This window comes from Phascolarctos cinereus, unplaced genomic scaffold, assembly GCF_003287225.1.
Source record: "Phascolarctos cinereus isolate Bilbo 61053 unplaced genomic scaffold, phaCin_HiC Scaffold_4;HRSCAF=312, whole genome shotgun sequence".
Lineage (NCBI taxonomy): Eukaryota > Metazoa > Chordata > Mammalia > Diprotodontia > Phascolarctidae > Phascolarctos > Phascolarctos cinereus.
Window position 1 is genome coordinate 201826853 of NW_027555847.1, and position 17154 is coordinate 201844006.

Here is a 17154-nt window from a genome sequence, read left to right on the forward strand (position 1 = left end):
TTATTTTTGCTTTAAGATGGAAGAGAGAGATTTATCATTTTCGAAGTTTCCAACTAATTCATAAAAGTTTAGTGATTATTCTTCTTAACACCAGGATAAATTTTAATCTTTTTTTTTTAAGGGTTAAGTGACTTGCCCAGGGTCACACAGGTAGTAAGTGTCAAGTGATTGGTCTGAGGCCAGATTTGAACTCAGGTCCTTCTGACTTCAGGGCCTGTACTCGATCCACTGTGCCACCTAGCTGCCCCAATCAGGATAAATTTTAAACCGCTTTTAAAAAGGGGAAATATTTTTTGAAAGAAATCCATAAAAATCTCTTGTGCGATTTTTAGAAGGCCTGCTAAATTTTCATTTGCAAGATAATTTATTACTAAATTATCACAATGAGCTGTAAAGCAGAAGAGATCTTGCTGTTTTGATCTGAATGTGTAGTCATCCCATAACCTAAGCAAGTGTTAAATTGGTTTTGAACTTATCATATGTACAAGATTCAATTCCTGAAGTATCTCATTCTTCCAGAGTGAGTATAATTAGAAAAGGATAAGCAAGATTGTAAAACAAGGATATAAATCTATCAAGTTGTGAGGTTAGTCAGGAACCTCTTTGTTTTGTTTAAGCTGAGATAGGATTGCAGGACACGAATCGGGGTCAGGATATCCTATCGCTGGCTTATTTTCATGTCTACATAACAAATCTACAAATACAAGCAGCATGATCAGAAAGATACCTGGAAAAACTACATCCATATTAAGAGATAAAATAATACAGGGATTTTATGAGATATACTTGTTTAACAAGTAGAAGTGAAAGCTTTCTTTTTTTATTCCTCACTGGTGGGGGAAAAGTGAGAAAGAAAATAAATGCCTGTTAAACAAAAATGAAGATAGAAGTAAAAAAAGAATATACAGTTAAAAAGCAAACTACAAAAAGTAGAATCAATTGACCATCAAGAGGCAACATAATATGGTGGGAAACACACTCATTTGGGAATAAAAAGACTTGGATTTTTGCCCAAGGTTTGACACTAATTTGCTTTGAAAGCTTGGCTAAAGTTACTTTACCTTTCTGGGGCTCCTATATGAAATGAAAGAGTTAAACAAGATGAACTTAAAGATCCCTCCTAATTCTGATTTATGAAATTTTATGCTCAGCATTTAAAGAGTCAAATCTCAAGAAGATTCACTCCTGCTCTAAGCATCTTTTCAGCATTTTAATATGAAAGGACTTGCAAGACACACCATTTAACACATGCACTATACATTATGTTTTACACTCAGAAAAAAGCAATTGTTCAGGAACTATAAGGGAGAGAGCAATCACCAATGATATGTTTCAGGCTGAACTGGTTTTTCTAATTACAAGGCACCTATGAAAAACAGCAATTGGATTACCTCTAAAATGTGTAATCAACATCTGTGTAATCAACATCTTTAAAAATATTAATACTCAAAACTTTCTTCTGAACTGTTGGTAAACTGATTCCCACTCTCCTCTTGTAGATAGGGCAAGTTTTGGTTTAGATTGTAACCTAAGAATGGGGAAGCTGGTATCTCTCCAAACAGCCTTTGCTCAGTTAAATGACACCTCCCCCCCGCCCCCATTAAAGCTTTCAGGTAATGTCAAAGGATAGAAAAATCAATCTGAAGCCCCTAAAGGACATCAGTTCTAATGATTTCATCTTGCTCCTGCCTTGATATCTAACTGGATCCAGCTTCTAGTTCTGACAGTGTGATGTAATGATTAGAAAGCTGGCCTACAATCCGGGAAAACCTGTGTTCAAATCCTGCTCCTTATGCATACTTTGTGACTCTAGAAATCACTTAAATGCTCAATATTCTAGACAAAAATTCTGTTAACACCGTAAGTTGCAGAGAAGGTGACCACTGGCACTGCTCAAGGGAATTTCCCACACCAATGAAATCATAGTTTGAGTTCCTGTCCTGGATTTCCTTTTTATCATAATCTTCCTTGCCTTTATAACAGAATCCCCATTTAGCTTGTGCTGGCTGACAAGAGAGATAAATGTGTTATTTACAGAGACAGAACCAGACCTGCTCATAGAACACTTCTCAAATATACCAAATTAATGACTCTATAGAAGAGTTTTTAACCTAAGGTTCCTGAACATTTTTTTGGTAGTATGATGCTATATTTCATTTTAATTTGGTTTCCTTTGTAATTGTGGATATTTTATTTTATGCCTTTAAATACATTATTCTGAAAAGGGGTCAATAGGCTCCACCAGATGGCCAAATTGGCCCAATGCACATAAAAGGGTGAAAAAAGTGATAGATTGTTTAAGAAACAAACCAGAATTTCTATATCCCAGTGAGTTAGTACCCTTCAAAATAGTTCCCCTGAGAAATAATACGTTTATTGCTTCCAGTGCTTAAAAGGATTTTGGACATAGTCGTAAAAGTCTGTGAAACCATCTTTTGAATAATTTCAATGGTGTTGGGTATACATCCTTTCAAGGGTATATCTCACTTTAGAGCAAAGGGCCAAAAGACACTCAGAATTCAGTCTAATGAATAAAGAAAATGATCAAGCCCCAAAATGCCTTTGATAAGTAAAAATGAGGCACAAATATGCTATAACAAGACTGATAGTGTTCTAAGGTTTGACCACTCATTCATAACACTGTAAGTTTTGTAGCATAATTGCTAAAACATGCAGAGGAAAAAAAGACAGCTAGATGGTAAGTGAATAGAATGCCAGGCCTGGAGTCAGGCAGACCTGGGTTCAAATTTGAATTCACACACTTACTGGCTGTGTGACCTGGGACAAGTCACTTAACCTGTTTGCCGTAGTTTCCTCATCTATAAAATGAACTGGAGAAAGAAATAGCAAACCACTCCAGCATCTTTGCTAAGAAAACCCTAAATGGAGTAACAGAGAATCATACTCGATTGAAAAACAACTGAACAACAACAGAGAAAAAAATCTAGTTTAATTATTTTCTTGTCACACCCTATATTGTGAATTCTCAGCATAACATAGACTCTCAGAATTGGAAGAAACCTCAAAAATCACCTAGTCTAACATATCTAAACAGAAATCTCTCCCCTCTACATCTGCCAGCTGGCTTTTCTGTCTTCCTTCAAGACTCAGCTCAAATCCTGCCTTCTACAGGGGGTCTCTTCCAGTCTTGCTCCCCACCTCCCCTTTCTCCACTGCTATCACTTTCCCTCTGAGATGACTGTTTTACACTGTATGAATCCTGTACAGATATAGTTGTTTGTATTTGCATACTGTATCTATCCCAAGGCATTATCTTGATGGTAAAGATCATGATTTTTGCCTCTCCTTGTACTTAGCACAGTGCCTGGGGCATAGTAAGGGCTTATAAATGTTTTTGATGATAATGAACAAGTGAACAGAAACTTCTTGAAGAATTCTAACGGCGGTGAACCCACTGTTTCCTTAAGAAGTTTTTATATATTTCTAATTGTAGGGTTTTTTTACCTCACATCAAGCCAAATACTCCTCTCTGCAACTTCCAAACACTGCTTCCAGTTCTGCCCTCTGGGACCCATCAGAACAAGTCTGATCTGTCTTTTACATGACAGTACCTCAAATACTAAAAGACATTTACCATGCCCCACCTAAATCTCTTCTCCAGGCTAAACACCCTCAGCTTCTTCAACTGGTTTCTATGTGCTGGCCTTTCAGTCCTATCAAAATAAAATTCTAGTCCCATCAAAATAAACATTAAAATCTATTTAAATGCCAACAGAATACAAAACACCTCCATTGGCCTGCCATTTCTACCTGAAATTTCAGCCTTTATTTCAGTGCTTTGGGTTAAAACATTGAATGCTACCATTAAGATGCAAATATGCTAGGGTAGGAAGAGTAACACATTAAGTTGTTATCTAGCATTGACAACTTGGCGAAAAAAAATAATCAGTGTATCAGAAAATGGACTAGTCTCAGAATCAGGTCAGCTGGGTTCTAATTCTAGCTCTTCACTAAATAGCTTTGTGACTTTGGGCAAATCATTTAACCTTGCCGGACTGCCCACTTTACACATTGATAAAATGAAGTAGATGGATCGAAAGATTTTTAAAGTCCTTTCCAATCCTAACCTCTGTGTTTCTGTAATTAGTAAGTCACCTAAGGGATAATGCAGAATAGAATATAGGATGGATACGTTTTGATAGGGAAGCTGGAGGAAGGAAGAAAGGATCTGTAACATATGCTGTAAATGTGGTATCTCAGGAGAGATACTGAGCAGCTAGGGAATACTAATCAGGCACTAGATACCTAGAGGTTAGAAAAGGGGGAGGTGGAATGCCATAAGAAATAAACTTTGCCTACTTTACAATTTTGCCCAGGGTCAGCCCTCCAGGGAGATACTCAGTGAAATCAAAGAGGTAGCTTCACAGGTCTGCTCAAAATTGGGAAGCCTCATCTCCAGAGACACAGAAGACCTCTTCTTTTTGCTGAGCAGTCTGTCACTGCCAGAGAATTGTACTTGTATTACTGCCAGAAATGGGGGAAAATAAGAAAGGGAAAACGAAAGACAGGCTGAGCTATGATTAATAACCTTTCAAGGATTCAGATGGTGTAAGGGAAAAGGAATCCATCCTTCCTTTGTTTCCAAAAGTGCCATTACAATAGGAACTTCAGGCCTCTCTGGATCTCGTGAGAGATGTATGACAAGTTGATTTAACTCTGAAAGAGTCAGAAACTGGAACTGGAACAAAGAAATGACTTTAAGCTGGACTGGAGAGTGGCTCGACAGTTAAGACTCCTGGAATCATATTAAAAGTGTTCCTCTCTGGGTCTTGAATGTTGGCAGTGGTGCTGGAGGTTCCCTCTAGGGTTGCAGTAGACTTCTTTCCTTCCAACCAATAGGTTACCATTGTTCCTTTCCCCTAGGGAAAACAACAAGAGATTTTTAATTAGGGAAGTAATAGCTACTCTGCCAGAAAGTTGAGCACAGAAAATGATGGACTCATAAATTTATGGGACATGACACCACACATCTTTAAGCATATCCTAGGGAACCCTGAAGACTCAAGGGAATGGGCACTCCCATCAAGATTTTTCTTTAATTGGCTTTCAGGTTCCCAATGGAGTGCACTTCCTGCTTTCAGGGCAAGGATGTTTTTAGTGGGCAAGAAGCCAAAGTTACTGTCTAATGAGGTAAGGTTGCCAGCATACAGACATAGAGGCCCTGATTGTCAGCTAATTTCGTAGGTAGGACATAATAGGGAAGAGGGTGAATGAACTTTGCCCCGACTGACATAGGGGTCCTTCTATGTGAGCTAAAAAAGAAGTATGATTGAGGAGCTTTATAGCACTTTTATCTGTCCCTAATGACAGTCACTAAGCAGGCAGAGATCATAAATGGGAAAACTTATGCCATTCCATCAACCAAAGATCAGTCACTCTCACATAGTATAGAATGTACAGGTCACTACTTTAGCTCACAATCTAGATCAACTCTATCTTCAGACATCGCTTTAATGCAAACTGCAGCAGAAGAGAGGGTCTATGCAGAAGTTCTTATTTGGAAGTCAGTGACCTTGGTGGGGGGGTTTTTAACCTTTGGGTAACTGTATTCCAATATAACTGCTTTCCTTTGTAATCCTGTTTTTTATTTAATGTATTTAAAAGCATTCTTCTGAGCAGGGGTCCCTAGGCTTGATCAGACTGCCAAAGTGGTGCCTGATACACAAAAGGTGAAGACTCCTTGCTCTAAGGTACACAAGTTAATTGCTATTCATCTCAAAGGAGTGAAATAGGAATTTTCACAAAGACAGATGGAAGGACAAAAACGAATTTTAGAGTTGTCACAGGAATTGATTGCTTATCTTCCACATCTCTGAGAAATATGAGGGTACAACATAGTCAAAGGGAGACAGCACTGGTTTGAAGCCAGAGAACAAAAGTTCAAATCCGACCTTTGGCACTTTTTGCATAACTTTGGGCAAGTCACTTAATTCCTCTGGGTCTCAGTATCCTCATCTATAAAATGAGTATGTTGAACTAAATGGCCTCTGAGGTTCCTTCCAACTCTAAGCCTATGGTACCAGGGTGTTACCATAGCACTCCCTCAGAAAAAAAATCCCCATTATTGTCAGGTTCTATCAATAACTGCTAAGTGGCACAGTGAATAGAGTGCTGGGCCTGAAGTCAGCAGGACCTGAGTTCAAATGCAGCCTGAGAGAGTCCTTAGCTGTATGACCCTAGACAAGTCACTCAACCTCTGTCTAACTCAGTTTCCTCAACTATAAAATGGGGATAATAATAGCACCTACCTTCCAGGGTTGTTGTGAGGCTCAAACAAAATATTTGAAAAACACTTAGCACAATGCCTGGCATATGCTATACACTTAGTAAATTCTTCCTTCTTTACTTCCTTTCTTCCTTCCTTTTTTTCTTCTTTCCTTTCACAGAAACACCCCTGAGAAGTATTTGGGCAGTACCTATTAAGAACTGAAAATCTATACATTTGGTACTATTTGTTTAGCATGTTATAGAGAATACTTCTGGATAGAGGAAATAAAGTAAAGGAACTGGATTTAAATATTGCCTGTGATACTGACAAGCAGAATAACACTGGACAAGTCATTTAATCTCTGTGGGTCTCAGTTAACTCATCTATAAAATAATGAGGGAGGGTTGTACTAGATGACCTCTAAGGTTGCTTCCAGATCAAAATCTGTAATTCTATGGGATTCAAAGTCATTTCTTGACTATGTATATAAGATCCCCTAGAATATAAACTCCATGAGAAAAAGAACTATTTTAAAGTTTTTTTAAAAATTGTATCCCCAGCTCTAAATCACTATTGATTAAAGAAATGCGAATCAAAACAACTCTGAGGTACCACATCACACCTATCAGATTGGCTAACATGACAAAACAGGACAATGATAAATGTTGGAGAAGATGTGGGAAAATTGGAACGCTAATGCATTGCTGGTGGAGTTGTGAAATGATCCAACCATTTTGGAGAGCAATTTGGAACTATGCCCAAAGGGCTATAAAAATGTGCATACCTTTTGACTCAGCAACACCATTTCTAGGTCTGTAATCCAAGGAGATCATACAAATAGGGAAAGGACCCATATGTAGAAAAATATTTATAGCAGCTCTTATTGTGGTGGCAAAGAATTGTAAATTGAGGGAATGCCCATCAATTGAGGAATGGCTGAACAAGTTGTGATATATGAATGTAATGGAATACTGTTGTGCTATAAGAAATGATGAGCAGGCAGACTTCAGAAAAACCTGGGAAGACTTGTATGGACTGATGCTGAGTGAAATAAGCAGAACCAGGAAAATGATGAACACAACAGTAACAGCCACATTGCATGATGACTAACATTGATAGACTTAACCCTTCTCAGCAATGCAAAGATTTAAGGCATCTCCAAAGGCTTCATGATGGAAAAAGCTATCCACATCCAAAGAAAGAACTATGGAGTTTGAATGCAGATCAAAGCATACTATTTGCTATTTTTTTCTTCTGTTTTGTTGTCTTTTCTCTTGTGGTTCCTCCTATTGGTTCTAATTCTTCCTTACAACATCACTAATGTGAAAATATGTTTAATAGGAACGTATATGTATAGCCTATGTTAGATTGTGTGCCATCTTGGGGAGGAAAAGGGAGAAAAATTTACAACTCAAAAGCTTATGGAAGTTGATAAATCAAAATAAATTAATTATAAAAAATAAATTGTATCCCCAGTTGCTTAGCACAGACTTATATATACTAAGCATTAATAAGTACTTGTTGATTGATTGTCTCCAACACAATGGCACCTAGCTTCACCTTGCTCAACACTCTGCCCCTCTGCCCCTAGCTAACCTCCATCAAACATTGGCCCCTCCAACCAGTTATATAACCTGATACTCAAACACCCAGCAGCTTCATAGGCAAAATTCATTGCTCCCCTCCCCACTATCTATTATTCCTCACACCTGGACTCCCATCCCACCCCAGTCTCCTGGCTACTGAAGATTCTGTGCTACTGGACAGAGGTCAATGAGGTTCCCTACTTTTCTTTCTTCATTCCTTTCCCTCTTTCTTTTTAGGGATTGGAAAGGGTGGGAAATAATGCTCAGAATGAACAGGTGTGGATGGGTTGCAATCTGAACTGCAAATCTCATTACATTCTTTTTTTCCCTTCCAAACCACCCTTCTTCTGAACTCTCCTATTTCCATCAAGGGCTCCTTCCAGTCTTTGAGGTACTCCACCTCCTGGCTCTTCAGTCAACTGAAGCTGCTTTCTTCACAATTACTAATGAGCTTTAATTGTCAAATCCAGTGATATTCTCAGTCCTGATTCTTCTTGCCCTCTATCCAGCATTTGACATTCTAGACTATCTTCTTTCTTAGATACTCTCTGCCCTGTGGGTTGCTGAAAACTGTGTTTGTCACTTACAAAAACTTTAATGTCTTCATATTTTAAAAATTGGAAACATGGTTTTCTAACTCATTTAAAAATCTTCCAAATGGGGGCAGCTAGGTGGCGCAGTGGATAGAGCACCGGCCCCGAAGTTAGGAGGACCTGAGTTCAAATCTGGCCTCAGACCAAACACTTGACACTTACTAACTGTGTGACCCTGGGCAAGTCACTTAACCCCAATTGCCTTTAAAAAAAATCTTCCAAATGATGAGTTTCAGTGGCTTTTGAACCGATTTATTAAAAATATAAAACTGTAATATGGTCCAATTAGTTTGCAGTAAGAGTTGATTGACATCAGGGAAGATGGAAACTTACTAACCAAATTTCAACAAAACTTTTGCATAACTGGCAGACAAGATTGAAAAATGAGTATCATAATTCAGTAACCACAGTCAGTGATGCATTTCCTCCATTTGGATTATATATCTTTGTGAGGTATCTTTTCCAACTGTAACAGCTATTCAAATCAAATATTAAATAAACTGAACTTCAAACCAGACCTTCGGACCACTGTATCACAAAATGTTAAACCATGCTTTTCAAAGATTGTGAAGTATATTCGCATTTCTCTCACCACAAATATCATTTTAATATTTTAGTGAGAACAAAAAGTTGCTATTAAAATAAAATACTTTTAAAACTTTATTTTGGGGCAGCTAAGTGGCGCAGTAGATAGAGCACTGGCCCTGAAGTCAGGAGGACCTAAGTTCAAATCCGGCCTCAGACCGAACACTTGACACTTACTAGCTATGTGACCCTGGGTGAGTCACTTAACCCCAATTGGCTAAAAAAAAAACCCTTTATTTTATATTTATCCCATTATTTTTATAAATTTTATAATGGAAACAGTTATGATCACAGTCATAAATATGTAATATATAAGTGTATTATATATTATACATAGATATGTATATCTAGATGTATATGTATGTGTACATATATCTATAAATGCTGTTTGTTCTTCATTCTCAAAGAGGACCATGACATCTAGGTAAAAGAGACTATTCTCTGTCTCATTTCTTACCTAACCTTAATCACTGAAATGAGCTTTGCCTCAGTCAGACTGCTCAAACTGAGACCTGTTAAAGACCTTACCTTAAAAAGGCCAAGGTCTCCCACTGCATCCAGGACCATACACACACACACACACACACACACACACACATACACACACACACACACACACAAAATGAATGTATGTGATCCTTTTACCTCTGGAGGAAATAGAAGGATTAAATACTAGATTGATAAATAAGCCCTGGAAGGAAGAAATGTCATTTATGAGCCAGTGCAACCATTAACACAATGATTTAGTAGGAATATTTTAAAACTAGATACGAGGAGGGCATTGTAGAAAAGTGGGAAGAGCATTGAACTTCTACCCCTAATAACTGACTTTATACGGTGCCTAAATTTTGGAAAATGCTTTACATATCACTTAAGCCAAAAAGTTCAGAGTCATAATTTTAGACCTGCAACGGAAGTTAACTAGTCCAGCCTTCTTATTTTATATCAGAGAGGTAAAGTGACTTGCCCAAGTTCATACAAATAGTAACTAGAAGAGGATTCAAACTCAGATTCTAGCCTGGGCTCTACCACATACCAACTATACAACCTTGATTGAATAATTTCACTTGTATGAGTGAATTTAAAAAGTGAGGGAGTTAGTCACCCAAATCTTTTCCTATTCTAAAATTCTGAGACAATGTCCTGAGATAAGGTCCACTGATACCCTTGGAAAGTCAAGAGAAATCGAGGAAGAATTCTAACATGTGAGGTTGTTCAGGTGGTTCACCTGATTCTGCTTTGTCCACAAAGTCCTTTTCACCTTTTTCTTCCGCTTTTCAGTGAATTCCAAAAACAAATTGGACTTTTTATTGATAAAGGAAAAAAAGCATAGGATTTCCAAATTCTTTTTGACATATTATCTCAGATAGCACAAATACGACAAGATATCCAGTTGGCTCTCTTCCCACATACCTGCCAGTCCACCAGAAATGCTGGGAGATCACTTACCTTGACCTGCAAGTTTCCACGGCAAACTAACGTATAGTCTCCAATTTGCTCCAACAGTTGGTAGGCACTGGAACTACATTGGATTTTAAGAGCTGGCAAAGACAAAGGATACAGAGAATGATCCAACTATCAAGGTTCTGCTCTTCAGTTCCGCTGTCCCCTACTTGTTATTTCTTGCTCTCTCTCCTTAAATTATCTTGTATTTACTTACCTATATACAAGTTGCATCTCCCAGGAGAATGTAAACGCCTTGAGAAGAGGAACAGTTTCATTTTTGTCTTTACATCCCTATTACATAATACCATATACAAACTAGATGCTTAATAAATGTTTATTGTTGTTGTTAAGTCATGTCCCATTCTTTTTTTTTTTTGCTTAGGCAATTGGGGTTAAATGACTTGCCCAGGGTCACACAGCTAATAAGTGTCAAGTGTCTGAGGCTGGATTTGAACCCAGGTCCTCCTGACTCCAAGGCCAGAGCTCTATCCACTGCACCATCTAGCTGCTCCAGTCATGTCCCATTCTTTGTGACTCTGTGGATTGTACTATCCATAAAGTTTTCTTAGCAAAGATACTACAGTGGTTTGCCATTTCCTTCTCCAGCTTATTTTACACATAAGGAAACAAAGAAAAAGCTGGGTTTAAGTGACTTTGCCCAGAATCATACAGCTAGTAAGTGTCTGAGGCCAGATTTGAACTCAGATCCTCCAGACTCTAGGGCCAACACTAGATCCACTGTGCCACCTAGCTGCCCCACTGAGCCACCTAGCTCCTTCTAAAGCTTATTTGATTGAATCAAATTTGAAACAGGCACAAGGTCTTAAGATTCCCATGAACCTGACATATTCTCCACTATACCTCACATCTGATTTTATCTTTTCTTTTGTCATCTGGTAGGGGCTGTTGACATGACAGCCATGCATACTCAAATGCTGAAACAGGACTGTGATTTTATCAATTTGGAAATTCCCTTCAAAGATACAGATTGCAACCCATAACTGTTGGTTCTGGGTGACTCTTATCCATGTTCTCTTATTAGTTCATTATGACAGTAGGGTAGTGAGGGAGACGGGGGAGATGGTCTACTCAACATGTTAGAATTCTTCCTCAATTTCTCTTGACTTTCCAAGGATACCAGTGGAACACTCTGGTTATTCACCTGATTCCACACCCTCACCACGTGACCAATCTATCTTCACTTCCTATCATACAATTTCCTGACAGTATCTTCTATTCCCACTTTGGGTCCCTCATTGGTTATATGTTATAACTTATTCACAACCACCATATGACTCTCCGTTGCTTTTCATGTGACATTTATTTTTTAAATCTTTGGAATCTACTGTATTCTACCTCTTGTTACCAGATAGCAAAACTCACACAATACTGGTATTAATAAGTACTTTGCTTTTATAAGAAGTTTGAGGTAACTAAAGGAGCTTTCCAATTTCCCAAAGGCAATTCAATTCATTCCCCTTCTTGTGTTCAACTGTAGCTATAATCTGTTATCCATCTGAACTGTTTCTCTCAGACATATTATTGGACAAGTTATATAAGTTGTCCATCTAAACCCATGTTGCAATCTGGGCAATTAGTATTCTTCACTTCATCTTTTCTGTGTGGATAGTTAGGCCAAACCCCTTTGAATGGTTACAGATCTGTTCAAAGAGACCATTTCAGAGGACTTGATACAATTAGTATGTCATTCAAAACAGATGCATCTGGAAGTCTTCACCATCCACAAGGAATCACTCTTGGCTTCTGCCCTGGACCTCCTCTATCAAAGTAGTAATCATAGTTAGTGGGCATATATCTCCCTATTTTATGCCTCCCCTGATATTTATGATTAGATGGTTACTCAACTGAGTTAATTCTGTTATATCTATCCAAAAATATCCAGGAATTATTTTGATGTATGGATGGGAGACACCTTGCTGAAAAAAAAAAGCTTTTAAGGCAACATTTCACTGTACTGAATCAAATTTTTTTTTTTTACTAATCAACAAACAACAAGCACAGTGGGAGCTTACATCCTCTACACACTTCAGTCAATTGTGACATGGTAAAGATGCAGTCCATTGTTGAACTGCTCATCAAAACTTGCATGTTCCCTACTACTATCCTCATTGAGGATGCCCTTGATCAGGCCCATGGGCCACGTGTAGCCCACCACATTGGGCAGCCCATGAAAAATATAGAAGATGAAAAAGAAAATAAAGACGTAACAAGTGCTTTGTCTGTGCCCCACTTCCCCTGCCTTCCACTAGTCACTATTGTGCCCACCATGTAATTTGGCAGGTGGGTTACGACTGTGCACTCTCCCTTGTTTGTCATGTGACCTGTGGCAACCAACCATCTTCAGTATGTCCCTAGTCTGGGATGAGGGGGGAATAGATTCTTTTCGCTGTGTTTTCAGTTGTTACTGGCATTGAACAAGGACAAGCAATGCAGCTGATGGCCACTATGCAAAGAATGGCAACAACATGAGGGCTTCTTCCCCTCCCTCAATGCACGGCCGCCTTCTAAGTTACATGAGTGTCTGGCACCCTCTCCAAGGTCAGACTTCGGTTCAGTATTTCTTTGTATGTGAGCAGTTGCTATGGAGATTTTTTGGTTCAATATTAAAGTTTTGAGGTTGACTTCATAAAATGGGTGATAAAAAGAATCGGAAGATGGAATCAGAACATAGAATGTTTAATCAAGAGTGGACAAATAGATATTTGTTTACTTACATGATAGACAAAATATTGTACCTTGTTTCTGAGAAGTAGTAGCTGTTCTGAAGGAATACAATCTTCATCACCATTTTGAATTAAAACATCCAGACTTAAGCAAATTGGACATCAATGAAAAACAAATTAAAGTGTCCAAATTGTTAAAAATCTCAGTGGGGAATAAAGGTTTTTCAGGAAAGTAAACTCAGAAAATGAGGTGGCTTACTAAGGTTAGCTTTTAGATTTCTAAAGAAATTGATGTTGCAGGGAAGTCTTTTACTGAAGGTGACTTCATAAAGAAGTGCTTGCTGATTGCAATTTCTGGATTATGTCCCAATTAAAAAAGTGTTTTTGAGAAATAGTTTAATCATTAATTATACCTTTACTTGGAAAGTGAGCCACTAAAAACCTATCTGTGGCCCAAAGAAGTTTAGCCTATTTTAATTTTGGCCCCTACCTACTGCCAAGTGGTGCAGGTCTGCCCTTGATTCATAAAGATTTTGTTAATGATAGCAGTTGACATATTGATGTTCTCTTAGTCACTTTATTTTTTTGGTATTAAGGGTTGAGATTTCCATGCCTTTGTTATCTAACATGGTTGTTGTTGTCCAGTCATTTCAGTCACATCCAACTCTTCATGACCCCATTTGGGGTTTTCTTGGCAAAGATGCTGGTGTGGTTTACCATTTCCTTCTCCAGCCCATTTTATAGATGAGAAACTGAGGCAAAAAGGGTTAAGTGACTTGCTCAGGGTCACACAGATAGTAAGTGTGTGAAGCCAAATTTGAACTCTGGAAGATAATCTTCCTGATCCTGGGCCCAGTGATTTATCCCATGCTTGCACAAGGATTTCGGGCACTCCATGAAAAATGTAGAGGATATGGAAAAAAGATAAAGATGTAATGAATGTTTTGTCCATGCCTCACCTAACCCACCTTCCACTAGTCACTATTGTGCCATTATACAACTTGGTGTGTGGGTTGCCACTGCACACTCTCCCCTGTTTGTCATGTGACCTGTGGCAACTAACCATCATCAGTCTATCTCTAGTCTGAGAGGAGTAAGAGTTGTATCTTTTCACCATGTTTTTGGTGGTTACTAAATGTTAACAGTAAGAAAACCTGAAAAATAATTTGTACTGCTTAGCAAAGTAATTTTTTTAACATTAATATGATTTCATGATAAATAAAAATCTCAAGTAATAAGTAGGGGCAGCTAGATGGTGCAGTGGATAGAGCACCAGTCCTGGATTCAGGAGGACCTGAGTTCAAATGTGACCGCAGACACATAACCCTAGCTGTGTGACCCTGGGAAAGTCACTTAACCCAATGCCTAGCCAAAAAAAAAAAAGTAATAAGTGTAATTAATTTTCATTGAAATTTCCCTTTTTAAAATATGGTTTATTTGCAACATAGTTTAATCATTAATTATACCTTTATTTGGAAAGTGAGTCACTAAAAACCTGTCTATGGCCTGAAGAAGTTTAGCCTATTTTAATTTTAGCGCCTGTCTACCACCAAGTTGTGCAGTTCTGATCTCCACTGTGCCACCTAGGTGCAGTACCTTGGTACTTCGGCCTCCTTCAAATGCTTTGTATATCAATTTCTTCACATTCTCATAATTATGTGTGGAGAGATTCAGCACAGATCTACACATACTTAGTCTAATCAAACTACTGTTTACTTCTTTGTTCTCTTTAATTCCATTGCTAAATGGCACCTTCCAAGTCATTTGAAACTTCCAAATCACTCCAGGAAACAATGGTCTATGTCTCATTTTCTTGGCCAATCAAGAAAACCTGCCCTTTTTGAACCAGATACCTTCACCTAAGTAGTCTACTCTTAATTGTCTATGGATATTGGGGACAAAGAAAGAATGGATAAGTGAAATTACCAAATAACACCACAATCTGTTTAGCCATCCTCTCCAGTAAACTCTACTAATCCTCTACTAATTCTATTACAAGCGATGGAGGTAAGTTGTCAGAGTTTCAGTTCCAACTATTGATCATGCCTGCCTACTCTCTAAATACAAATCTTTAAGACTTTCTAGTTACAAATTTGTATGAAAAACATTTAAGATGAGGAAAATGACCCAAAGTTAGGCAGAGAAGACAAAGAAATGAAAACAAAGAGACTCTCATTTCTACAGGCTTTGAATAAATGAGTAGACCCTACACTGGTTTTTTTTTTTTCCCAAGTGGGAAAAAATAGGGGGATTTATTTCCCATAATGTGGGATAACAGCACTTTAAGTACAACTTAACATTGTATTTTTAGATTACAATAGTGTGTACTTGAAGCACTTCGTGCCTCAAAACACTCAGTTTTGTGGAGGGGACAAGAAAAAGTAGCAAACAGGTAAGGAATAATTGGTATGTGCAGGCCAGGATATGTACTTTCCTGAAATGGGAAACAACTGAACTTGAAATTCCATGGCAATAGGCACAGAAGACTGGGGACAGAGTTCTTGAATAAATTACTCCTCTCTGTATAGTCTATGGACCAGCCAAACGGCCTTTCTTGTATTCCTCACAGTCTATCTCTAATCTCTATGTATTTTCACTGACTGAATGTAAACTTATTTACATATATATAAATATAAGCATATTTTAGAATAAATATGTGAACAACATAAATTTTTATATGTGTGTGAAAACATATTTTATATACATATAATTGTATTTATTTTAAAATATAAATGTATAAATATTTAAATGCACTTATATTATGATTTATATATTATACACAATTATTTTTGTGATGAAAACATCAATTTTATATTAAATATAAAATATGGGAATATTTTATATTAAATATAAAATATGGGAATATTTTATATTAAATATAAAATATGGGAATATTTTATATTAAATATAAAATATGGGAATATTTTATATTAAATTTTGATCTACAAATTTAGTTCATATCAAATATAAACACTTTATAGTAAATATAAATCTATGGATATGTTTTATATTAAATACAAATGTATGAATATATTTTATATTAATGTGACAATTAAATATATTTTATACAAATATATAGGACTACACAGAATGTATGTGTGTATATATTCTGTATGGAATTCTATATTCATATATATGTATATTCTGTATAGTCCTATATATTGAATACATTTATGATTTACATATTATATTATATAATATGATGTGTTTTATTATATTACCACATAGTACATAAATACAATGTTGTATATAACATATTATTATATATTATATTGCTATATAATGTTCCATGCATATATATATACATATATATACATATATACGTATATGTATATATATATATACATATATATATATATATATATTCTGTATAGCCCTTTATACGTATGTAAGGATGGGGTCACCCAGATATTTTAACTGGGTCAATCAGAGATATGACCAAGATGTAAATAAGACCTAGATATTACCATTGAGTCACCCCACACCACTTGAAATAACTATCTTAATCAGGTGAGAACACCTCTATTGAATCAATCAATCAATTAATCAAGGGCATTAAACTAAGTGTCCTTGAAAGCCTTGGGATGAAATGGAGTGAAACTACACAGAAGGCTTGTTGAAAGAACTTAGCTTGAAAAAGCTCAGCCATGTCCTTTGTATAAATGAGCAGACTACTTAGGAATCCAGAAGATTTGAGCAAGTAGCAAGGAGGAAGCAGCCCAGCCAAATCTCTGAGAGCAAATTGCTTTGTAAGGGGATTCGTAGAGCCCCTGTCTACTTTCCCTCCTCTTCCCTTCACCAGAGGAAAACCTTATGAACCTAGGAAGGTCAGATGATTTGGAATCCAAGGACAAACTAGACTCATAGAGGAAAGGTAGCTTCAAGGACTCTACAAAGAGAGTAGAAGAAAAGTTATAGCATACCTAAAAGGAATATCTTCAAGACTCCAGCAAAAGCAATTCTAGGAGTTGTAAGTTACTTTTTGTCACATGTGTTCTAAGCTTGAGCCCACTTTCCCCTAGACTCTGTAG

General features: G+C 37.2%; 1 protein-coding gene across 1 annotated transcript in view; it reads right to left on the bottom strand.

Annotated features, from left to right (window-relative positions):
* Positions 1–2997: 2997 nt before the first annotated feature.
* Positions 2998–17154, bottom strand: part of LOC110200851 (atrial natriuretic peptide receptor 1-like) — a 127671-nt gene continuing 113514 nt past the window's right edge. Inside the window, exons 24-25 of the mRNA XM_078151924.1 lie at positions 10443–10534; positions 2998–4880 (exon numbers count right to left, since the gene is read on the bottom strand). Of these exons, the coding sequence (XP_078008050.1) occupies positions 4719–4880; positions 10443–10534 (254 nt within the window). The 3' untranslated portion in view covers positions 2998–4718. The remainder of the gene's footprint in view (positions 4881–10442; positions 10535–17154) is intronic.